At 38.5% G+C, this 26,241-nt stretch overlaps 3 protein-coding genes across 4 annotated transcripts in view; 1 reads left to right on the forward strand and 2 right to left on the reverse strand.

The window, feature by feature from the left end:
• The window catches only part of LOC139618429 (interferon-induced very large GTPase 1-like), a 266,067-nt gene that overhangs the window by 164,040 nt on the left and 75,786 nt on the right, over positions 1-26,241 (reverse strand). For both annotated transcript variants that reach the window (XM_071474327.1, XM_071474326.1), the window contains exons 5-9: positions 2,510-2,641; positions 1,816-2,385; positions 830-870; positions 431-548; positions 142-291 (exon numbers count right to left, since the gene is read on the reverse strand). In XM_071474327.1, the coding sequence (XP_071330428.1) occupies positions 142-291; positions 431-548; positions 830-870; positions 1,816-2,385; positions 2,510-2,641 (1,011 nt within the window). The remainder of the gene's footprint in view (positions 1-141; positions 292-430; positions 549-829; positions 871-1,815; positions 2,386-2,509; positions 2,642-26,241) is intronic.
• LOC139618456 (galectin-2-like) overlaps positions 11,863-26,241 on the forward strand; it is a 98,595-nt gene continuing 84,216 nt past the window's right edge. Inside the window, exon 1 of the mRNA XM_071474397.1 lies at positions 11,863-12,224. Coding sequence (XP_071330498.1) covers positions 12,216-12,224 — 9 coding nt within the window. The 5' untranslated portion in view covers positions 11,863-12,215. The remainder of the gene's footprint in view (positions 12,225-26,241) is intronic.
• LOC139618434 (interferon-induced very large GTPase 1-like) lies at positions 15,916-25,649 on the reverse strand. Its single transcript, XM_071474349.1, is given in 7 exon segments — positions 15,916-20,811; positions 20,813-21,421; positions 21,423-21,728; positions 21,842-21,879; positions 22,023-22,068; positions 23,275-23,315; positions 25,536-25,649. Coding segments are annotated over 4 exon segments (4,833 nt in total). The 5' UTR covers positions 21,869-21,879; positions 22,023-22,068; positions 23,275-23,315; positions 25,536-25,649; the 3' UTR covers positions 15,916-16,920.

Genomic DNA, 26,241 nt, shown 5'->3' on the forward strand with positions numbered 1-26,241 from the left:
GTTCAAAGATTATGAACAGAATATTTGCAATGTTCACGATTCAACAACATCTACAGTATCTACACAAAAAGAGACAATGTGGTTCATTTGAATTTTGCAGAAATGCAATACAAAAATCAAGAGAAATGAAGTTTTTCTCACGTTCTTTAGTAACAGTTGAAACAGTCTGAGATGTTGAACTTGTGTCCTTCAGTGTATCACTGTCCTCTGTGGGTCGCTCACTTGGGTTACTGCTGTTTTCATTATTGATCTGTTTATCTTCATCAGTCTCTCCTGCTGATGTGTCCAAGCCTACAAATATCACACATTAGTTTAATTACTTGGTTTACGTGTTTGGTTTATGCACTGTGTAACTGTTAAGCTAGAATTGAAAGTAAAATAATTTTAGCATAAAAATCTGTGCTACTGTACTTTTTCATTAAAATGTCACCTTTCTCACTGGATGCCAATGGTATTGTAGACATGACTTCAGGTTCTCCTCCTGCTTTTCTGCTCTCATCGTTCTTTTCTGAGTTTTCAGCATCACCAGGTTCATTCACTGGCTCACACTAAGAAAACACGAGACTTCATCTGACCTTGTTCATTAGAACTTTGAAGATTAAGTATGTGAAAATGAAAAATGCACACAGTGGTACTGTACAACAGCACAAACAATAAAAACAAGGGAAAACTCAGCTCATCAAAGCTGCAACCAGTAGGTTACTGGAGTCTCCAACCTCTAGCTGAAGTTTCAGGTGTTTGCGCTAAATTATAACCTGACCTCATAAAAAGGCATTTGAACAGAAATGTTGCTATATAACAGCGACAATGGAGGATCAAAGGATCTCACCTTTATCTCTGTTGTAACTCCTCTGTTCTCCATCTCATCTGCTGCAGGATAATGTAAAAACAGCAGATTGTTTAAGATCAAGAGGAGCTGACTTGATCACTGCTTTCAGCCAGAGAAAAATCATAGTTTTTAGCTTTATAGTTTTTCTCAGTAGCTTTGAACAACAAATGAAAAATCAAGATTCTCAAAAACATTGTGTACAAATCTCGAGTTCAACAGTTAATGTATGCCTTTCATACAAAAGTCAAATATATAAGTACAAATACAAAGATCTTTATATGATCCAGTGGTGCTTTGCATTTGTGATGAAAATGGATTAAAGTTTTCTAATGATCTGTGTAACTCAGATGTGTTCAGCAGCATGCTCACTGTGGAAATCTACACATGCAAATACTTTGATCACAGTCAAGATCACAATTTTTCAATTTAAGCAGATTCACCCTCAAATTTTGCAATGCAACTTGTTGTCATATTTAATTTCGAGGTGCAACTTCTCAGCTATGATTCATTAAAACACATTAACACCACAGGCAGTGATACTGAGCTTTACACAAGAACCACAGTTACTGGACAAGGACCATGCAGACATCATAGAGAGACAACAGGCGGCTCATACAGGAGGGAGGATGTAAACATACTGTATGTGATGTGCTTGGTCAGGACAGGTGGACACAGGTGAACAGTCAGAGACTTGTAGGTGAGGGTAGTACTTTGTAAGAAGATGTTTTTTTGAACTGTACATAGAAATATCTAATGAGATGGTGTCAGCAGATAAACAAGAGTGTTTGGATGACAAATTTCTCTGTTTTACTTTACTGTCACATACAGCAAACAGTAGCAGTAATGTGAACAGAGGAAACTTGTGAATGTGCTTTTAAGTTTATTCAGTTGGCTGTAGATGATATTTGACTTTATTGTTGGTTTATTGTCAGTATCACTGAAAATGACAAGAGCAGACACTGTGAACAACAACATTAAAATCTCACCTGTTTGATTTTGATGAAACACTGAGGAATCTGACGTTTGTTCTTCTTCGTGCTCTTTATTTTCACCACAGGTCAGTCCATTGTAGCAGTGTGGATCATTTTTAGAGACCATGTCATCTACTTTCCCCAACAGCGCAATTATTTCTTTTTCATCTCTCATACTTTTTGTACATGTGTGGAATCTTTTTTCAACAAAACTACTATTGGCTTTCAGGTCTGTCAGTGCTCGGTCACATTCTTCATCTGAGCCATGAGTCACAACTGTCATTAAATAAGCAAGTGATTCTTTGCCAAAGGTTTTTTCTAACCACTGCACTCCTGAGCTGTAATGGCTGTTCTGCAGACCATTTGGTAGCAGGAGGAGAAAGGCATGAACTCCCTGATTTAATGGGAATTTGTCAGTGTGTTGTTGACCAAGCATGTTAATGACAGAGATGTGTCGACCACACAAATCATAGAGTGAGGATGAAAACTGTTGTGTTTGCTCGTCATGGTCAAGTAAGATGTTTTTTGATCCAACCTCAATAGAATTTGTGTCACCAATTAACACAAGTGTGAGCTCAGGCAACACTGAAACAAGAACAACATCTGTATGTTATTCTACACAAATCATTGACACAATGGTCTCAGAGGTTTGTTTGTGATTTTACTTTAAGTTACTGCAAATGAAAAAAGAAAATGAAAAGATTCTCACGTTCTTTGATGTTTGTAGAAACAGTCTGGGATGTTGGACTTGTGTCCTTCATTGTTTCACTCTCCTCTGCAGACAGCTCACTAACATTGGTGCTGCTTACTGTGTTGACCTCTTTGACTTCATCAGCCTCTCCTGTTGAAGTCAAAGAGGTAACCACCAAATTAGAGGTTAGTTAAATATGTTTTCATAAATTCACAGTGTTTGAAACTCAGCTGAAATATAATTTGTAAAATGAATTATTTCCTCAGTTAATTCTTCTTGAAAATCTCACCTCGCTTTTTGGTTGTAGATGGTAGAGACTTGATTTCAGACTCTCCTCCTGTGGTTGTATCGTTCTGCTCTGGATGTTCAGCTTCACCAGGTTCATTCACTGAATCAGACTAAGAAAATAAGAGATTTTATTCAATGATGACTTCTCCAGGTTTGAGCCACTGAGATTAAAAATGTTTTTATTGGGAACCAAAACCAAGAAAACAGCATCAAGATCAATGTCAAAATTGAAGATCAACAAATAAAGTTTATACATTTATTCATTGAAGGCGCTGCCTCTAAAACCATAGTGAGTGTGAGGGTCACTCTCCCTCTCCTCTACCAGTGAACCCACTGACACATTTCCACAAGAACTTCATCATTTCACTTTATCTGAAAGTAAAGTTGCTGCTTGTTTTATACCCAACAGAGCACAAGCACTGAGGACATTGTTGGAACTAACTGCTCCAATACTTTTGCATTATATTCATTTATTCATCCATTGTCCAATCATAACCTTCTAACCTGTTGCATGTGTTTTGGAAATGTTTCCAGGTCTGACCCAGTAAGATTGCTGTGGTGACTTTCACATAAAAGTGACCAAGGTGCTTTTTCAGACATGAGACCCACATGTTAAACTGCCTTCAGATTAATGTAAAGGGTCACATCTGCAGGTGGGAAAACTGTATAATAAAAAGTCAAGTTTTCTTTGTTAACGTTTGGTCAAGTTCACTCATCCACTGCCAAACATGAAGCAGCTCATAAAATCAAAACCTGATCAGTTCTAGAAGAAAACACAATTTCACAGGTCTGATCTTTTTGGACAGTGTGGACACTGTGTGTGCTATGAACTCTTATCATTTTAGATTTAGAGATTCTCTTAAGGATTCTCCGACAGTAAATACTGATTTGACTTAGAAAGAATGGGACACTGTCAGAATAAATACAGCTGTATGATGGTGACTTATCTTATATTTTACCTTGGTTTTAGCGGCACTTCCCTCCAGCTCATCTTCTGACAGGTCATGTAAGAAGAAGCAGATTGAACAGGATCTATCATAAAAACAATATGTAGTTTGCTAACAGTATTCAACTTGTAAATTGTCTAACTTTCAAATTACCTTTGTCATCTCTCACAGATGATATTACAGGTTGGGTTTCAGACTCTCCTCCTCCTCCTGCTGTGTCGTCACGGTTCTCTCTCTCCATCTCATCGACTGCTCATCTTTACAGTCATAAGACAAAGCCATTCAGACAAATGTGATAATTAACTGTTATTGGAAAATGCAGGTGAAATGTAGCAAATATTGAAAAATTTCTCTTAGAGTAAAATGCAAGTGAGGACTTTCTGTGTATTTTGCTGAAAAAAATAATTTCAAAGTGAGCAAACATGACATATTTTTAAAATGGCGAATGATAGTTAAAGGAAATGGCCGCCAATGAGAACGCCTGTCTTTCACAGTCTCTGCTGTGAGCTGTTGTTTAACCACATCAAAAGTGAAAGCAGAAAACATTCTGACACACCCAGATCAAACACACTTTAAACAGTTTATATTTCACCTCTGTTTTTATTACTTAAACTGTAATTTGCATGTTCATACATCACATGTACAGTATCCATGATTTAAACAAGAAAAAATAGTCAACAAAAATGTGAACATGCAAGATTTCATTTCTGACTTCAGCTACTGAGTGACAGTTTAAACTCTGAATCAAAATAAATGTAACTCCTGTTGGTTTGGTTTTTATGTTATTAGAGAGAAAAAAAACTTGTTTTTCTGATGTGAGCAATTTCCAATTTTTTTCACTGAAAGCCACAAGAGTCAGGTCAAGATCAAATAAATGTGGCTCTGCACAGCAACCATACACACTTGGTTATACACACTATTCCACACAAGTCATAAAAGACAAGACTTAAGAAGAAATGTCACAGTTTGAAACCAGAGTTTATGTTTGAACAGTCAGTGTCTGTTATAAAAACTATATACATTTTTAAGGTATTTACTCAAACACATTGTACAAATGTTGTACAACCTCACCTTTGTTTTGTGTTTCCTCAGCTCAGTGTGGTGTGTGTAGATGCGCCTCTTATGAACCCTAACAGTTGTTACTGTTCTCTATATTACAGATCAGACGATTCGATACATCAGCCCCTCACAAACCCCTCCCACCTGCTCCCACCCCATATCACAGATGAGGTGAAAGTAAAACTAAGACTGTTCTGCTCTTTCTGCTCTAATTTCCATGAAACCTCGTGACTTAGAGGAAAGTCACAGATTAAGAATTTTATGTGTTTAATATTGTCTTCAGATAAAAGTGGCGGCAATAAAGACACAATTCAGATGTGTTTTATTTTGGTAAGACTTAATACCGCAACAGTTGTTTTTCACAGACAACTAAAAACACTTAGACACTCAAGAGCCACCAGTAGCTCACCCCCCTGTTTTAGAGTTAACTCACCCAAAGGTTCAGAAGATATTTTCTGCACAAACCATGGAAGTGGAGTTCATGGAAGCAACACGACTTCACTCAGTAAATCTGCTTCAAATGCAGCTACATCAAATACACAGATATACTCACTGCTCTTCAACACTAAATAATTATTTTGTCAGTTTCTAATGAGTCACACTGTGGAGTTTGTTTATATCAGATATGCTGTAGGCAACCAGCAGTGATAGCAACTCCTCTGGATAACAGAACAGATGAACTTTTCCTAGAAACAGTAAATATGTTGCCATGTATTAGGTGTGTTAACCTGTTGGCTTCAGCTTGAGTCTTTTTTCATGTTTGTTCACATTTTAGACCTATAAGTGAACTGAATGAGCTATTTTAAGATCCTCTTTGTTATGAACAATTATATAGACTGACAGCTATCACTGGGTTACTTACTGAGGAGCTTTTTTCTTCTCTGATTTCTAAGGAGATACATGGACGTTTATTTAAAGTGGTGTTCTCATGTCTGTGTGTTCAGGTTTGACTCATATTTTTTGACACAAAAACTGACACTGATGTGAGTTTTTTTGATGACTTATTTAAACATCTTATCCATCTTATTTGGTCCGGAGATCAGTTTGAGTGTTTTGATACATTATGTGAATACATACAACCAGTAATATAAGACATGAGGAGCTCTCTGTCACAGCCTCGCTGTGACTGCAGCATTTCCCCCAGTGTTCCCTGTGTCTGTCTTTTCCCCCTGTCTGTTTTTTTTTTCTGAGGCGGCGCAGTGGTGTAGTGGTTAGTGCTGTTCTGGGTTTGAATCCCGGGCCTGGGGCCTTTCTGTGTGGAGTTTGTATGTTCTCCCCGTGTCTGCGTGGGTTCCCTTCAGGAGCTCCAGCTTCCTCCCACAGTCCAGAGCACAGTATGTGAGAGTGCCTGGTTGTTTGTCTCTGTCTGTCAGCCCTGTGGTAGACTGGTGTGCTGTCCAAGTGCTCCTCAACAGGGGCATGGTGCAGCACTGACTACCTGGCACACCTGCAACTCATCCCTGCTTTCCCCCAAGGATTCACATTCTCTCTCTCCTGCTGTTTTATTTAGACCTTTTATTATATCAGCCTTGTCTGCATCTGAATCTGCTCCTGGTTCCAAATAGAAATAACACCCAAATGTAACACACTTTATTTTGTTAAAGTAGCTCAGAATAAAAAAGGTCGGAGACTCCTGCTGCACATGATACTAAAGGTACAAACTGTAAATGACCTTTAGTATGATCAGTATATTTCCATAAATGTGTATATTTCCATAAACGGCAGGAGAAGGTGTGTTGTTGTTCACCCATGTTCCCTTTGTGAAGGACTCTCCACCATAATGACGAGACAGCACGTCAGCTGCTCTCTGAAACCTTTCTGCCTCCATTACAGGCTCCGCTCTCTGTGGAGACCCAGCGGACGCATCAGGCGTCCTCAGAGACCTCCTGTCCTCCTCTTGCTCTGTCCAGTTAGAGCTACAGGAGCGGCCCCTGTTGTTCATGCTCCTGCTGAACGAAGGGCTGGGCGAAGTCACCCCAGGGCTCTGCACAGGCGTCTCTGATAGAGAGCTGTCGCCTTCATCTTCCTCATCCCCTTTTTCATCTTCCTCACCTGCTGCCTGGCTGTGATTGGACATCTGAAGGCAGCTGGGGTTGTCAATCAAGCTGAGCACCTCAGTCATAAGGGAGGGTCCGAGGTCTACAGTGAATGAGGTGAGGGAATCTGAGCGTTTCAGTGCGATGCTGCCGCTGCCGTCTGGTAGAGACCCTTTCTGGGCGTCACCATCTTGACACTGTCTGTCAAGGCGAGAGAGGCGGGGCAGAGTGACAAATCCAGACTGCAGTCCTGCAAACAGAGAGGACAAGAAAACACACTGACATCTCACATTTGAAGATGGCAGAATAAAACCATACAAAAATAATATCAATGTTGGTATGTTACAAGCACTGTGTTGTAGCTGGATTTGGGATTTAACTTATGTTTTTAATACATTTTCAAATTGAAGGCACGTTACAAAGTGCAGACCTCTGTCAACACTTCAGGGGAAATCCAGCCTTGTTCTTCTATTAACCCCCAGTTGTGATAAGCTGTGATTCTTCTCAATTACTCTTTGCTGATTCTTACCCAAAATAAAAATAAAAAACGCTTATACTATGTGAAATTACTTCAGTACCATGTAACCAAACACTTAGTTTAATCTCTCTCCTGTCAATACTAAAAATTGTTACCTACATTTGTTATTAAAGAAATGATGTCTCATGCCAGGTCAGTTTCTAGTTTCTTTCTTTAAACTAGAGACCATCTTGTGATGGGAACACACCGGCCACAACACCCCTCAAAGAGTTAACGTTGGACCCATGAATACTCAGCAGTTATTACATTTGAGAACTCAGCTCTCATGGGTCAGACCACACCCAACCTCTAACTCAGTCTTCATTTTGATCTCAGCTTCACACTTGTAAAGATTTGTTACTGTATCTTATACAGTTGTGTCACTGCTGCACTGACAAAATCTGTCCACAGATATAAACACCTGCCCATGCACTCAGAACCACCTCTGTGGTAGTTCCTGCTACAGCAGGTGTCTCCAGGACCACATTTTGCCATGAGAACACACACACGGTGAAAACAATACTAGCCACACAGATTAATTCACTTCTGAGAGTCTGGACTCAGCTACATGATCTCTATATGATAATACAAAATAGGCCTTATGCTATCAAATGAAAATAAAAGTAGTAAAAAAAAAAGCTTTTTAAAAAATTTTTAAAAACATTAACATAAACCTTGTTGCTCAGTGATGAATGAACGTGTTGTTCTGTCTCTTACCCATATTCTGTGAAACAGAACTGATTCCAGGTGAAAGCTGAAGTAAATAAATTCAGGGTTTTCTGTGGAAATGTGTCCAGCTGTGTTTGTTTGGCAGAAACATCAAAATATGCTTGGACAAGTCTGCTCTATCGGCCCAGCCAAGCATCTCAAGACAATCAGATAACTACTATATGTAACTTCACTCACACATACACTGCTTTGTTAGATATATATGGGATCTGTACACACACACATACACAAACACAGAAAGACACACACACATTCTTGTTTTTGTCATTTGTGGGGTCCACCCAAGAGTGACTGTTGAAGACAAATATCGCTTCAAATTAACAATTAAAACAACTTTTGCACAAAACCAGTTTTTGAAGATGGGGCACTTCTTGTTTTCATCACTGGTGGGGTCTACCTCCACACACTTTGTTGTCTCTGTCTCCTCAACCCACTACATTGTCAGATATTACGTTTGTCCCCAGCTATCAGCCATTTCCCTCACTGCATTTTATGAATATACTGGCTGTATATACATGGTTGATTAGAGCTGGGCAGAAATACAGGGTGTACATACCCTTGATCAAAGGTTTTTCTGAGATTCTAAGATCCTTTTTTTTCATATTAGCAGATGTTTCTTGTTTCTTGTCTTTTTTTTTTGTAAACTAGTAGCTCTAACTCACACCTCCAATCTTGTTTCATCGACTGGACCTCAGGTTTACTACCTCCTGACTGCAGTTAGCTTTTGTTGATATCATTAGCTTAGAGGTTCACATACTTTTTCCAACCTACACTGTGAATATTTGAGTTTCAGTATGGACAAGAACAATACAATCATTTGTGTGTTATTAGTTAAAATAGATTGTGATGGTAACTTGGATGAAGAATTATATTTCATGAAAAATTTATCCTGAAACAGAGATAATTCCAAAGGTTTCAATTACTTTTTCTTGCCACTAGTGGTGTGCAATACTGCATATTTTGGTATCGATCCAATACCAAGTAAATACGGGCCAGTATTGCCGATACCGAAACCGATACTTTTCAATAAATAAGGTGGATGCGTCATTGAATTGCTAAATCTCAATTAATTTTCATGACCTTAAGTGTTTTTTGTGATGTTCCATTTTTAATCATTAAATAGTTAAAACCCAGGACAGAATTAGGACAAAGTTTATAATTAAATATGTTAATTGTATGTTTATATAAATTGGTAGTGTTTCCATGATACCTAACTAGCTTTTTACAAATCCCACATTTTGCTGTTGTCTCGTTTTCGGCTTGAAAATACAGCCAAACAGCGCTCCTCTTCCTCTCTGCCATTCTTCCGTTGTATTTTCCCTGTGCGTGCTGACGAACCTGAGCCGGAAACTTGCTTGTTTGTTTGCTTTGCGCGTCTAAGTCACGTCACGTGACTCACGTGACGGCGCAACATCTAAACATAAGAGGGGGGAGGGGGAGCAAAGTGTGCCTGCTCTGCGCTGACACAGGAGCGGCGAGTCCGGCGACCTGGTTTCCTCTTTGCCGAAACCGCAGAACATAAAGTAAAGAATCGATCTCACCAGGCTAGTATCGATCCGATATCGATACCGACTTGGTATCGATACTATCGATATTTGGATCGATCCGCCCACCACTACTTGCCACGGTAGATGTACAAGTCTTGATTAACTGTAAAGCTAAAGCTAAATAGAAAATGGCCTTACTTTATTAGAATTATAAAAAATAACAAATTAGATATCACAAAAGCCCTACTGCATGTTGTGATGACACTGAGCACTCTAACACACATTATGTGAATGAATGAATGAATGAATAAATTAAAAAAAATGATGCCAGACAAGAAGAGTTAGATATCAAATTTAGGTCATTATGGGGAGACAGAAGACCAGAGTGTCATCGGTAGATGCCTTTAAAATTGTTTAACAAAAAAAAAGGAGAAAGACAGTGAAAAGAGCAATAGTCCATTAGGGTCAGCAACAACCTCCTGCTGGCAGCTGATTCAGGTAACTGCTCAATTCTACTTGTATCTACCTGGCAGACACTTTTCAGTTGATTCTGTTTTCCTCTGCTCCTAACAACTGTTGTGTTCCCCAGGGCTCAATCTTAGGTCCCATCCTTTTCTCCCTTTACATGTTCCTGTGGGTGACATAATACAAAACCATAAAATTAAGTTCAATTTTTATGCTGATGACACACAAATCTATTTTCCAATGACAAAATGACTAATCCAGCCTACAAACCCTGCATACTTAGGAGACATTAAAAGGTAGATGACTGTCAACTCTCTGCAGCTCAGTGACACTAAATCTGAGGTCATTCTCATTGCCGCCGCTCATGTCAGGGTCCAGATTGATACCAACCTCCTTGGCTGGCTTCCAACCTAGAGCTCTCTGCCAGACATTTTGGTAGAATAATTAACTCTAATTTCAAACTGGACCTCTAAGTAAAAATGGTTGTGCAATCATGTCTGTATTATCTACAGAATATTGCCAAAATCAAATCATTTGTGTCATTCACCTATTTGGAGAAGGTTATTAACACATTCATCTCATAGTGTCTTGATTACTGTAGCTCCATGTACACGTCTCCCAAACATCTCTTTGTTCCCTGCAACTCATCCAAAATGCTGCAGCTAGACTCTTAACTGGTTCCAAATGTGAACCAGATAAGAGTTAAGACCATTTAGCCTCCTTTTATTGGCTACCTGTGTTTTTTAGAAATGATTTTGAAATACTTAAAGATCTGGTGCACCTTCTTGTATCTCAGAACTACTCTCCCCGTATGACCAAACGTGCTGCCTGAGATCCTCAGACAAAACTCTGTTATCTGTCCCAAAGTCTTGGCTAAAAACCAAAGGTGACTGTATTTGTTATTAGAGCAAATACAGAATCCTAAACTCTGGAACGCCCTTCCCAAGGAGATCAGGTGTGCTGAGTCACTAGCCTGGTGTAAAACATGACTTGTTACGGCTCATACTTTTGTCAGGATTGGACCCCAGAGCAGACCCAGACACAGACAAGCAGGTGAAAGAAAAAGGAAGGTTTATTGTTAGACTTCAGCAGATCAGAGTGGTCAAAGTCTCTTTTTCAGGGGATTAAGCTTGGAAGCTGATGAATCCAGCTGGTGAGTAGCATGGCAGGTAATGGCGGCAGAATGTGGAGACAGAGGGGGAGTCAGGGGTGTGGGAGCAGGACTGGTCTCACAGCAGGAGCAGGTAGCAGCACTGGAGCAGCAAAACTCTGGAGCGAGGAGAAACAAAGATGAGCACTTTGTTCTGGAGAAATCACAAAGCAAATATCTAAGGGTTTTTAAACTGCCTTGATGAATGATGGGCTGCAGGTGCTGCACCACGCCTGCACCACGCCCCTGCTGGAAGGAAACACACAAGAACACAGGGGGGAGGAGACAGAGGGAAGACACACAAGGAAACACTGGGGAAAAACCCCAGCCAGGCTGTAACACTATTCAAAACATACTTGTATAAAGCAGCTTTTATCTTCGGTTTCTACTTTTGGTTCTTACTTGTGGTTTTATTTTTTATTTGGTTTTGTCTGTTTTATTGATTTTATTGTTTTAAAATATGAATTTGTAATTCTTTTTGCCTTGCTAATTGACACTTTGCCTCTCTTTATTGCTTAAGTTATTAAATATAAATAATAACCATGTATATATTTCATTTTTAATTTTCAAGCAAAAACCAAACATGAAAATGTTTTCAGCATAATAGACTGGTTGAATACCACAGATACAGTATACTCTGGTAGGTGTTGATTTTTTCTGCAATGTAAACAACAATATCTTCAACACCTTCCTCAAAGTGGCTCTTAATCTTAGTTTGTTCATCACCTCACAGTGGCACTTTGGCAGCTGTTTCTCTTGTTCAATGATCAAGGAGACAGTTAATCTCATTTGCAAAATGAGTTCAACAGCAATGATTAAACAGAGTAGTGCTTCTTCATGGAATAGGCTTCTTGACTTATTGTTACTGTTAAAAGTCCTATAACTCAATTTTTTGTACTCTAAATTATAAATAAAGTACAGTGAGACTTTACAATCACACCCCTCACATTGTGTCTTCCAGGACAGAGGACTGTGCCCCTGTACCAAGATCATCGTCCTACATCTTCCATTATCTCCAGGACTCTTCACCAACACCAGGGCTAAAAATGAGCATGGTAAGTTCAAATTTGTTGCTGTTTTTATTTCACTATACCGTACCCTGGAAGTGTTGAAAAAAACAGTGGACAGATAGAAATGTTTGTTGTTGGCAAGTCTGCTAACATTATGACCAACAATAATCTTTCCTCTTCTAATCAAATTGTTTGAAACCCTGAACTACACAACATCTTGGCTGTGATGCAGAAGACCTGGCGCTGCACTTTAACCCTCGTTTCCATGACGACACTGATGGAGCTGTGCTTGTGTACAACTCAAAGACTGCTGGTTGTTGGGATGATGACAAACGGGAAATACACAACCACTTACAGAGAGGAGCAGACGTCAAGGTGAGGGAGTCCAGCTGAAGGAGGAGAAGACGTGTGTACTTGATGAAAAGTAGCATGAAAGGTTTTGTAAGGATTTTTTGAAAGGCTTTAGGCTTGAAGAGAAAATATATTTGATCACTTTCCCCTTGACACATAGATAGTTTGAGTTTTATGTGGGTCAGAATGTTTCTACTAAAATGAAAAGGTTTTACTCTCTAAGTATGTTTTTTATTTAGATTGTATTGAAGCTGGCAGGAAACACGTTTGAGGCGGAGCTTCCTAATGGACAGGAAGTCCAGTTCACTAATCGTGTTGACATGGACGCCATCAGCTACATCAGAGTCACAGGGTACTTTAAACTGACTTCCTTCAACATCTGCTAAGAGATACAGCTGCTGTAACACATGCACGCTGTGGTTCTGAGTTTGGAGAAAGACGAGACTGAGACTGAAATGTTATATAAAAATATCCTGTTGTACACAAGAATAAAAATGTTCAAATTATCTTGTTTTGTTGTCTCTGAAGGGTCAGTTTAATAAACTGTAACCTGATCCTGAAAAACATTTTCTCACAAATAGTGATACAAACTTCAGATAGCTCTGATACAGAGAGCAATCGTCCAATTAAAGGGACTTTACACCAATTTTACACCTGAAGTTCAGTTTATTTGTCACAAGGAGTCCTCTACCTGTGCAAACACTCATGATGTCTCTGCAGGGAGATATCTAAAGTCTGATAAAATAACTCTGGTGATGTCATCAGGGTTATTTCCGCTCACACTTGAGTCTTTGAATATTTAACAAACTGGAGGTGTGTGGTTTGACAGACAGTGCCGAGTTGTAGTTTGGGAAATGTAGGATCCAGTGTCTTTGGAATATTTAATAGTCTTTCCCCGCAAACTTAACAAAGATGCAATACTAAATTGTTGCAGTTCTCCTGAAAACTGGCTTTAGAAGCCATCTCAAATGCATCAAAGGTGACGATCTATATCTGGATTTTACTGCTGCCTGGCATTTGATGTTATCTGTAAATAATAAAAATATACACACTGAAAACGGGGACTGAAAAGTTACCACACAGTCAGAGAACAGAAGTGTGTGTCACACTTTGGGCAGACAATAGAGCAGCTTAAGCCATGCGTGATTTTCTCAGAAGACTGTAATGTGAATCAGGAACTATCTACAAAAGGTGGGGTCTTCTACAAACAGATGGCAGGTCACAAAAGTTTCAATTGAGACTTTGTCATTTGAGAAAACAAAAAAAAGAAACATGGTCTTTCAGTAGATATAATGTAGGTATTTTTATTATGCTCATTAATAACGTGAAAGATTAAACTCAACAGATGTGTTGTCACTGAGTGATCAGTTTAATAAATACATAGAAAGATAAAAACCTTTTAAAACATTTTCCTCACGTGACTTCATTACGCCTGAACATCAGATATGTTCAGAGAGAGAAAAACAACAAAGTTCATGTCGATATAGAGATAATGACAGATTATTTGAAATTTGATTAGCATAATACTTCAAATACTTCTTCAACAGGAAGCATCCCAGATCAGTTGTTTTATGTTATTTAACAAGATTCAACTAAAAATGCAGAGAAATGCTAACAGACAACACTTATTTGATAATAATATCTGATACATATTTGAGAAATTAGTTACACAGGTTATCAAAGAAGTATGCCCTCCATTCACTGCTGTGAAATCATTTCTGACAGCATGTCTCATCAACCTTCTCACAACTCTTCTCATGTTCACTAAACTTCAAATTTAATGTGATTTGAAAAAACCCTCAAAATAATAATTACATAATCATAATTACGCATCATATCAATTATTTCTCTTTCTTTTAAAAAACAAACAAATAAAAAAGAACACACTGTTCTGCTTTATCATCATGGAAGCTTTTATCATATTATATCACACTAACCAGGTTTGTAGATGACACACTGATTTCATATTCATGTTAACACATGAGTTTTTATGCCTCATTTATTCTCCAAATTACTATTGTTCTTCTGTGCTCTGTGTTTTAAGTGTTAATGTGAATAAAGCAATCAGATTTGTATATGCTGTAGTTTGTAATGATTCATTTAGTATCCACATTTGTTTGTCACAGACAAAAACAACCTGTTGATGATGAAATCAGTCAAAGTCTGTGAACGGCATTTTACAGAAGTATTGAAGTTTGATTCATGATTGTGTTAGGTCACCCAGACTATACATTTCATCCAGACTTTTAATCGCCATAAACTGTGGGTTTACATGATTTGCAAATCATAGCATTCTGTGTGTGTCCCAACTTTTTCAGAAACGGGGTTGTACAACCTCAGTGCATCAAATGTGAGTGCACTTGTGATCACCACAGCAAATTCGATTACATGTGCGATTTCAAGTTAAGGCTAATTGCATTAATAAGGTTATAAGAGATCACCTGAACCCCACATCTCAGTTTTGGTTTGGGTTGTGTCTAATGCAGCATGGCTCCACATGGTAAAGAGGGTACAAGTGCATCAGTGGGCGACTGAACATAAGCTGAAAAAATAGTTGCAGCAGTGATTAGAAAATATAGGAAAAAAATCATACCACCAATAATTTGCTATTTGCAGGTAACTTGTGACTTAGCACAGGGATTATCTGTGGTTATTGGTGTTTCAATGTCTGATCAGACGATGCAAAGGACATTGCATAAAGTCTGTCTCTGCAGACAGAGTCCAAGAGGAAAACCACAAAATGGCAAAAAAACTATGAGATTAAATTTTGCCAAAGAACATGAAAACAAAGTAAATAGTAGTATACCATGATAAACATCTTTGAAAATATCAGTCTATACCACAGACTAGCACAACATGACCACTAAAGCCTATAGACATACAAAATTTTCACTTCAAATTTGCACTTTCCATTCATCCAGGGGCCATGTTTGATGAATCATGCCAGTTGTTGATCAGTACATGTTTGGATGTTATGGATTGATATACAGTTAAAATCATTAACATCTCTGCAAAGCTAAATTTTAGATCATACAACTCTCATTCATGGCACATTTCCAGGTTGAAATCTTATTTGAAAGTTTAACTAAAATGCTCATTTGTGATTTTTACTGCAACTTAAATGTTTGCAACATTTTTACCAACTAATCTCTTGACAATAAAAACTATTAAAATCAACTAAAAGTAAACAAAATTGTTCCTGATTAGTCTTTGATTGAGCAAGATTAATCTTTATCAAGAGAAAAATCTTTAGACACCAATGACTTTGTGAACGGTCCATTTATTACAGTAAAAGAAAATATCTTTTTTTACACTGAGGTTGATATCTCTGTGAGTAATTACAGATAATATACTGCAGTAAGAAGGAAGTAAGAAGGAATCTGAGGACATTAACCAAATGCAGAACAAAATGAAATACTCCACACCAGAGAAACATGAAGAATGATTCACCAAATACTTTAACAAAATCAGAAAACTGAAGAGACGATTATTGTAAAAATATTATTACATTATTAAATTATGATAAAATGAAAACACATGCAGGTGAAAAAGTTCATATTACATGCATAATTTTGATTCATGGAACTCAGCGTCTCCAATAAAGGTTTCATGTATTTTCACCATCAAAAATACTTTACTGATTTAATCTCAAAACATCCACTTTAAGTCACCCTGACTCAGTTATGTTTTATTTGCTCATTTCTATTAAAACCCCTACATTCATTCCCAATTTGCAATACTCGCTTCTCCTCAAGGGTCACAGAGGGGCTGGAACTGATCCCAGCTGACATTCATAAAAATTAAATGAAAACATATAAAAAATACAACCTTAATTAAAACTACAGACCTTGTGTTGTCTGTTTTGATGCCTTCAAATTAATTAAATGATTAAATCTATACTATAGAAAAAAGGTACAAATTGAAACTACAAGCAGGTATGGCTGCCGTTTCTTATTTAAGATGAATGAAATTATATACACTTGTGAAAACATGTCTCAGCTCAACATCCTACACCTTTCTTCACTCTTTAAACTTAACAATTCTAAGAAAATTTCATTCTTCTTGCATTACAGTTTTAGACAAACAAAAATATAAAATACAAAAATAAAGCTATATGCTGTGTTTTCCTTTGCTTTTATCCACTCTCAAGAATCCTTATGGCTTTACATCCTACTGCAAATCACTGAATAAAAGTATTAGTATTTTATTTCTATGACATATACACAATTACATTGGATGTATTCATTACATTCAATTATGTACAGGTAATTAAAGTGGTCAAATTATACATAGTTGCAGTGTCAGTCATTTATCTATTGTTGCACTCCTTTGTTAAACTAAAATCATCTTTTTCTTTTGATCAGATACTTTGATTAAAGCTGCAGGTCATTCACTGATTGTACATTTCATCCAGACTTTGAATCGCTTCCTCTTTACTGTGTTTTCTCCACTCACTGGGAATTTCTCCATAACCCTGGAATTTTAATTTATAGTGGTCCTCCAGTTGCTCTTGGAATTGACACACAAACCATTTCCAGTATGTCAGCTTAGACTCATCAGCAGTGATCTTCCACTGAGCATACTTATCCCCGCCCTTTTGGTACTGTTTATAAGGAATTCTTTCATCTGAGTCATAATGGGGATAGAAAAACTTATCACTTGCAACTAATGTTGTGCAGAAATCAATGACCAGATCCACTTTGTGTCTTTTGTGCCATCCGTTAATCCCAGAGGGTCGATGAAAAGGGACGCTGTGGTCATCAGGGCTGTGATCTTCTATGGTGTTGGTACAAACTGCTGAACAGAATGGACATGTTACCCAACAGCACTTGCACAGCTGATCAATGAGGATTTGATCAGGTGTCAGCCTGAATTCACTCATGTTATTCAGTGAGAGGCTGCTCATCTCCTTCATGATGAGTACAAGGCCTTTCTCTATCTCTTCTTTAAGAAAGTCAAAGTTGTTTATGTCTCTGAAGTTCTGAGAACAAATGTCTTCAAACATCAGCTCATCTTTCAGCAAACTGGTAAATTCCTCCAGCCACATGTCTGTGTGTCCTCTCTGGGTTTTGACTCTCTCTGTTGCAGTAAATAAAGTCGGACTCACAAATTGTTTCATGTCCTCAACATTTTTCTTGAGTATATCCCGTGCTTTATCTTTGTGAGATGTGAAGATGTATTTCTCTACTTCCTCTTTTATAAACCTCTCTACCTGTTCCCTTGGTTGATGGATGTAGGTGATGAAACCTCTGAAGTCCTCTTTCTCTGCCAGTGACTTCAACACATGTTTCTCCAGGTTCAGTCTGTTCCCACTGAATGCTGGGAAACTGCACCTCATCTTTCCAGCCAGATCAATGGCAGTCTTGTTGCAGACAGCCTCAACAGTGGAAACCTTCAGTTTTTCACAGATCAACTCTCCAAGCACAACAGCAGAAGAGCTTCCTTTATAGAAGGTTCTGAAAATGTTGTAATATTGATGCTTTTTATTCTCTAAATAAGTTAGAGCATCATTGTTCATCTTGAATTTCTTGTGGGACTCTGAAAGCCAACTCTCAGCTCTGTCAAACACATACAGTAAGAGATCAACTGTAAACTCCTTCTTCAGAGCATATTTCCTCTTTGATTCAAATTCTGTCACTTTTTCTTTGACATTTTTGGCCACTTCTAGCAAATAAGTTGGACTGTAGCCACTTGTAGCTACAGGTTTGCTCCTGATTGTATCAAGTGAATGTTTTTCAACATTGTCAATTAGGGATCTGATCAGTTGTTGGTCTTCATACTGAAAAGACCCTTTAAAATAATTTAATACTTTTCTACCTGCTTTTGAAACACGGTCACGCAATTGGCTAATTGTCCCCTGTCCTCTTGTGTCTCTTTCGCTCTCTTGAGGTTGTTGGTTTTCCTCACAATGCTCCTGATACTTGGTGAGGGTCACATAATCAAAGTAATCACCAACCTCTGATATGTTTTTGTATCTGCCACTGCTTTTGGATTCACCTATAAGAGCCCATTCAAAACCAAGTTCATACAGGATAATTACATGATCTTCCTCCAAGTTGATGTCTTCAATAGGTTTTATATCTGCAGTAAGTTCTCTCACCCAGCCTCTCCAGACAGAGTCAAACTGCTTCTGAAGTTCCTCTTCATCTTGTGTCTTGTCTTTTAACTGCTGAGCGAGCTCTTTGCTCTTCTGTAGCAGCTTGTTCTCAAACTCTGTCTTCTGACCATCAAGCTTTTTACAAGCTGTCTTCTGCTGAATAACTTCATCCAGTTTTCTTTTCACTCCTCTCACCTGTTCATCATGAAACTCCTTGATTTTGTTTTCAAATTGGCCTCGCCACTGAACCAGCATTTCTTTGTCTCTGTCATCATCAAAGTACTTTCTCATTTCTTTTTTGATTTCTTCATATGTTTTGCTCATTTCTTTAGAAAGATAACTGAGCTCAACCTTGTCAAGTTTTCCGTTTTCAATTCTGTTATAAAGCTGGTTTTCAATGGTCAACATGTTGCTCCTCAGGGCCCAGGTCCAGTTCCCGTACTGGACCTCAAGGTTTCTGTACACTTTGATTTCAAGAGTGTTTTTGAAACTGAAAACAAAGTGTTCGTTCATCAGGGCTTTCCACAGGTCCTGGACTTTGCTTTTGAACTGTGACAGAGTGATCCCAGCAGACTGTGAAGCTTTAGAGAGGACGATGTTCTTCAGCTCTTGGACGCTGTCGCTATAACCTGGATTTGGAGGAGCCATAGGTGGACTTCCCTCCCATAGTTGGGCAAAGTATTTCACATCTTTTTGCACATCAAATGCAATGACATCACTGAAACACTCGGCATCACAAACCTCCTCTTTGGCAGCTAGCTGGGCCATCTGGTCCAGTTTTTCTTGCAGGCGTCTCTTTCCATCCATGTTTTTCTGTGCAGCTGCAATATCTGTAACATTCTGGTGAACAAACACACAACTTGGAGACAGTTGAACTTTCTTCATCCTCATGAAAGCCTGGACAACAATCTGCAGAATGTCCTGCATGTCAGCTGGATTCTCTCCAAAGATGTTGATCAGTGTCATGTTTCCCAGACCAACAACAAATGTTGCCAGTTCATTGTTGTGGTGAAGAGTGGTGTTACCTGCTAATTCAAGAGCACGCAGTCCTTCAGTGTCCACCACTAGAACGTAGTCAAACCTGAAGTCTTTCTTCATCTCCTCTGACACTTTGACCAGCTGCATGAAGGCACCCTTGGTGCATCTGCCAGCAGCATAGTTCAGCATAGTTGATTTTCCACTGCTTTGTACGCCCAAAACTGACAACACAAACACTCTCTGGTCACCCAGTCTCTTGATGACTTCCTCTAAAAGACTAGAGATCCATGTTAAAGGCACATGACCTGCATCTCCATCCATCAGCTCCATGGGGTGTCCTGATATCATCAGCTCTGCAGCCAGCTCAGGGTATTTAGACCAGTCAGTCAGTCGCCTCTGTGTTTGTTTCTGTAGAGATTTATGGGCTTCATAGATCTGCCCCATTTCTCTAAAGATGTGCTCCAAACCAAAAGTTGCTGCCTGTAGTTTTGTTGAGATTTGTTCAAGTTCAGTTTGTTCTCTGTTTAACTGATCAGACTTGTCATGTTTCTTCTTCAGAGCCAAGACCTCAGACCACTTTTCTTCATAGTTTTGGAGAGTTGAATTGAGATCATCTGTGGAGAGAGCATCCATTAAGATCTGAGTCCATTTCAGGAAATACTCTTTGTCTGTTGATGGCAAAGATGAGAGACTTTCAATGAACAACTTCATCAGTTCACTACAGGAAGCATCACATTGTTTCTGTCGTATTTTCATCAGTTCCTGACGCTTTTCACTTTTCTCCTTCTCAATGTTTCCTTTGAGATGATACAGTTCTTTGTTTATTCTGCACCACTCATGCCACAGTCGGCCTTGACAAGGGAGGAATTTATCTTTAATTTCTGAAACGTCCATCTTCTGAAGCGTATTCATTACTTTCTTTGCAGCAGATTTCCCTTTTTGGCAGACTGGGTCATCTTCATCCACTCTGATTCCAGAGACCTTGGCCATGGTTTCAAGCTGGAATGATGTATGTGGTTCAGACAAAATCTCTCTAATGATCCTTTTCAGTTCCTCAGAAATATCTGACTGGTTTCGTTCTTTTAGACCCATTTTGAATTTTCCCTTTTTTATCTCAACAGCATCACAACTGTCATCAACACTGAGACAAATGAGAGGCTTTGAAGATTTAAGAAGATTTGAAAAAAATATAGTACTTTTGTCACCCTTTTTTCAGTGTTGATAACAGGACAACATTGACTGAAGATTTTTCAGTCAGTATGTCACACTGTTTTTTAAATGTCAGAGCATCACCATGAAGATTACAGAAGGCAGTGCAGTCAGTGAAGGCATCATCAGGTTTTCCAGCAGGACAGTACCAGGCGATCTCTGCCACACCATCCATCAAATGGCGAGATTTGGTGCTACCTGGGCAGTTTCTGTGGAAGAAGGTGTTGTGACGGTCGTTGATCAAAGTGTTGATCAGCTGAGATTTAGACACTGACAGTGAACCCAGGCGGAAAAATGACACCATGGGTGTCTCAGCTTTACAGATGGGCAAACTCTTGTTGTTGTTTGAATTATCTTTGGTTTGAGTTATCTTCCATGTTTTTCTTATTTGTCTGAATGTCCACAGAGGACACTCAACATCCATTGTGACTGGGTCAGGAACAAGCAAAGGTAAGGCGTACTGACACTGAGAGAGCTTTGTCATCATGTTCTGCTTCAGGAAACTGTCTGAGCAGTGAAATACTGCCATTTGAATGTCCATTGGATGAACATGAGTCTGTTTTGAAAGATCATGGTCTACACTGGTGCTTAAAAAAGCATCTAAAAACACTTTCTTCTGTGTCAACAGTTTCAGCCACTGGAACAGACGTTGACTGGCTCACCTCAACAGTGTCTTGTCTTACAGGAATATATCTGGCTCTGTAATCTAACATCATCAACCTCTGAAGAAAAGTATGAGCTAGATCTTTCTCAGATGTTTCATGGTCCTGTTTCACAGGTGGACCTATTTGAAGAAAATCTGCGGGAGACAACTTCTGTTGATGTTTGTTGTGAAGGTGAAGTCTGTGAAACAATGTTTCTGTTTCCCTCTGACTTTGGTTCTTTCTGTTCTCTTCATAAATCTTCACTGACGGCTGTAAACAATGAATAAGTACATACATATGTACTGGATATAAAAAATATAGAAGACAGACAGGCAGAAGTAAATAGTACTCAGATCTTGTGAAAAGAAATTGGAGTTACTTACTTGATCCATGTTTCCACCCATATCCATGTCAAAGGTACCTACAGGACAGTGCCAGATCAAGGTATTATTCAACTAGTTTATTTTTCTAATGTTCTCTGCAAATTATTTTGAATGTAAAGCTTTGATAATTCTCTTTTGAGTGTTTCCTCTAGTTGTAAATGAAATTATTTCAAAATGTTACCTATCTCCTTGGTTTCAGCATCACCAGAGTCATTCACTGGGTCACTCTGTGAAAACATGTGATTTTATACAACCTTGAGTTCACTGGTTTAAAACTGTTGCGATCAAGTGCGTGACGATCAAAAACAGTCAGCAATTACGTTTCCATTGCAGTTTTGCACACAATAGAAGCAGTTTTTCTTTTTTAAAAAGTCAACAAAACATAGTTGTGAATGGTCTGTTTCCATTGAGTGATGTTGTGCAAATCAACTAAAGCTGAGTTTTCTCCTCTTATCATTCCAATAAAATATCGTGGTGGATTTCCAGCATCTGTTAACAACAATCATTGTAGTTCTAAACAAAGGCAATGAGGTCATCTGGTGCACACAATGATGGAAAGGGAAACCCTCTATATCTGCCAGTCCTGTATCAGGGATTTTTGGGAGATAATAATATACAAGATTTTTGGATATCATGTGACCACTTGTTATGTCATGTGACTTAAATTGCAGAAAAAGCATTTCCATTTAATTTTGCAAAATATTACTTACTTACTTATAATCTGAAAAACCACCTCATGCAAGCTTGTGTATTTTTTTTTTTTTTAGTTTGCAATTTCAAACTTAGCAATAGGCATTTTAATGGAAATGCAGCTCGAGCTCTGCTCTACCTATTCAGAGTACATCAGCGCAAACTAGAATTATCGCCTTGCAGTCATATGCTTCCGCCACTGAAACTAGTTTCAGATTACATCCCTGTTTAGCCAGAGTTATATACAATATTAACCTGTGTGAAATTTTTTGTCATAATTGCTGTGTGAAGTCTTGAGAAATGGCTGAAAAGTGTTTTGTGATGTAACCACAACCTTAACCTTTGACCACCAAAATCTAATTACTTCATCCTTCAGTCCTGGCGATGTTTGTGCCAAATTTGTAGAAGTTCCATCAAGGCATTACTGACCTATCTTGTCCAAGAGATTGCACAGACAGACAACCCGAAAACAATATGCCTCCAGCTCTGGCTGTTGTCGGCACGGAGGCATAAAAAGTAATACCAAGGGAAAACAATATGTATAAACTAGAGAAAATAAACTCTTCAGCAAAAGTGTTTTAAACTCCTCCATGTTTGTATTCATGAAGTCAAACTCCAAGTCCAAGTTGAAACTAAAAAGACAAACAGCTCCAACCTTCAGCTCAGGTTCAGGTTTTATTGATCAAATTTAACCTCAGAAATGTGCTCTATGAAAGTCAATACTGAGGATCAAAGGATCTCACCTTTTCCTCTGTTGTAGCTGCTCTCTCCTTCAGCTGATGGACTGCAGGGTAATGGAACAACAAGCAGATCACCGGATCAAACATGAGAGGAACAGTGGTTCATTTGAATTTTGCAGAAATCCAATACAAAATCAAGGGAAATTTCTTTAGTCACTGTTGGAACAGTCTGAGATGTTGAACTTGCGTCCCTCAGTGCATCACTGTCCTATGGGGAGCACTCACTCATGTTACTGCTGCTTTCATTGTTGATCTGTTTAACTTCATCAGTCTCTCCTACTGATGGGTAGGAGAGATCTAAACTGAAGCACAAGTTTACTGTAATGTAAATCTGTTTTTATTATACAATGAAACTTCAATCTTTTTTATTAAGTAACCAACCAACTTAAGTACCAACATGCCAGAAAGCCCACCAGTTCATCTCACATCCAAAATAAACTAATGCAGCTAAAACACTTCATACACAACTCTTGTACCACAACATTGATTGCATGGCTTGTTTCTGTGATTACTTTTTGCATTAGTCCTTCCTTTTTAGTGTAGTTGTTTGCCATCTTGCTGCGAAGTTAGGCACCCCCTTGTGAGGTCCCTACACTTAATGCATGTGAGTAAAAGCACAGGAACACAAATGTTGTTTGCACCTCTTTTGCTGTGATGTTTCATGTACTGCGCCTGAGGTGAGTACACTGTATAGCACCCCTGGCACTCTTCAGTATTCTAGCATTCATGTAGCATTTTAAAACTGTCTCTGACCAATTATTCTTTTCCATCCATGTTCCATGTGTCTCTTGGTTGTGCCACTTTGCTCTATACATATAAGGGCACATATCACTCTGCTACTCATCAACCCACACTGGCTCCCCATGGCCACCCAAATCAAATTCAATTCACTAATGTTTGCCTTCAGAGTGATGTCTGAGTCTTCACCCATCCACTTGATTTTAATCATGCAGCCTTATGCTCTTTCTCAGCCAATGCGTTCCTCCACGGAATGTCGTCTGGCAACGCCATCCCTACACACAATGCAATATCACTCCAGACTCTTCTCATCTGTGGTTCCTCAATAGTGGAACAAGCTATCAATTTCTATCAGAGCAGGGGTATCCCTCTCTATTTTCAAGAATCTCTTGAAAACTCATCTCCTCTGAGAGCACCTCCTTTCCTAAAACCTTAACATGTCTAACTAGCACTTACAATACATTTTTGATGTGCTTCCGTGTACAATCTCCCAGCACTTATTCAATAGATGTATTGAAGTTACACAAAGGTATAAGTGAGAAAACAGTGTCATCATTCCTCGGCCCTGTGTAAATAGGCTATTCTGTGCCCGTCGCCTGTCATACTCCACCCATCCACTAGATGTCCTCAGACTTTCCACCAGTCCCCAGATCCACCTGCTGATCTGTTTACGAATCACTAGAGCTGCAATCGTAAAGTCAAAATCTCCTTTCCTAACCAGTTCTCCCTGATCTCGATAGAAATTGTCATGAGCTCAAGGAAAGATGTGAAAGAGAATTCATAAGGACTTTAGAAAAGACAACTGCGCTGCAGAGAGAATCCCACTGTCCTTAAACTAGGATTTTATTCTTTTTAAACCAACTTTATTTTTTTTATAACCTGATAACACATGGGAAATGAATAGGCCTACTCCTTTCCTGACCACAAACATGAAACAAACAAGATTGAAATGTTGACATAAGATTACGTGTAAGGAATATACAAGCAGAGAAAGTTGATCCATTAAAATAATTATAAAAAAAAATATGGAACTGAGAAAGGGATCAGAATAAATTATACATTATACTCAGACATAGGTATATAGAGCTTCCATTTTTATACATTTGTGAAGTGGAGAAAATGAATTTTTAGTGGTTCACAAAACAGGAGGGGCAACAGCTTAGATACTTCCAGGTCATTTCATTCAGTTAGGAACCTTCCTAAAAGTCATCAAGCACAGCCTACAGCTTTCCTGTCTGCCTACACTCCTGTTCTTTGTTTCCACCCCACTATTTTTATTCTAGTCCCTTTTCCCCAGTTTCCAAATCAGTCCACTGCACCAGCCTGCCTGTTCTCCTATCACCAGCTGTGACAAACAAGTCAATTAATTTTGAAAGATGCAGTCATTGAATGCATTTTGTGTCACAACAGTGAGGAGGGGTTCACAGTTTAGTTCACACTGAATGTTTCTGTGTTGACTGTGTGAGGAGTTTTGAAAATTTGAACTCATAGAGAAATGTATTCAAAAAACAAATGTAAAATGTTACCCTGCTCATTGGCTGCTGATGATAGTTGAGACTTGATTTCAGATTCTCCTCCCACTGTGGTGCCATTATCTTTCTCCTGTGAGTGTTCAGCATCACTACAGTCATTTACTGGGTCACACTAAGAAAACGTGGGATTTTATACAAACTTAAGTTCAATAGTGTTTTCAACTCCTATATGTGTCCAAGGTTCATGGAGTCACACTCTGTCCAAGTATAAACTAAAAAGACAAACAGCTCCAATTTTCAGCTCAGGTTTTAGTCATGAACCTCACTTCAGAAAATAATGAATCAAAATGGAAATGTTGCTGTATGACAGTGACTACTGAGGGACAGGGAAACTCACCTTTTCCTCTGTTGTAGCTGCTCTCTCCTCCTGCTGATCTACTGCAGGGTAATGGAACAACAAGCAGATCACCGGATCAAACATGAGATGCATAATTTAACTGCTAGTTAGCCATTCGAGATTAATAACATTTATTAGCAAAAATTGTGTTCATGTCAAAGATTATGAATAGGATATTTGCAATGTTCACAATTCAACAACATCTACAGTGGGTACGGAAAGTATTCAGACCCCTTAAAATTTTTCACTCTTTGTTTCATTGCAGCCATTTGCTAAAATCAAAAAAGTTCATTTTATTTCTCATTAATGTACACTCAGCACCCCATCTTGACAGAAAAAAACAGAAATGTAGAATTTTTTGCA

Source organism: Trachinotus anak, unplaced genomic scaffold (assembly GCF_046630095.1).
Source record: "Trachinotus anak isolate AG129_WGS33_773 ecotype Australia unplaced genomic scaffold, CSIRO_AGI_Tana_v1 ptg000003l, whole genome shotgun sequence".
NCBI classification, from domain to species: Eukaryota; Metazoa; Chordata; class Actinopteri; order Carangiformes; family Carangidae; genus Trachinotus; species Trachinotus anak.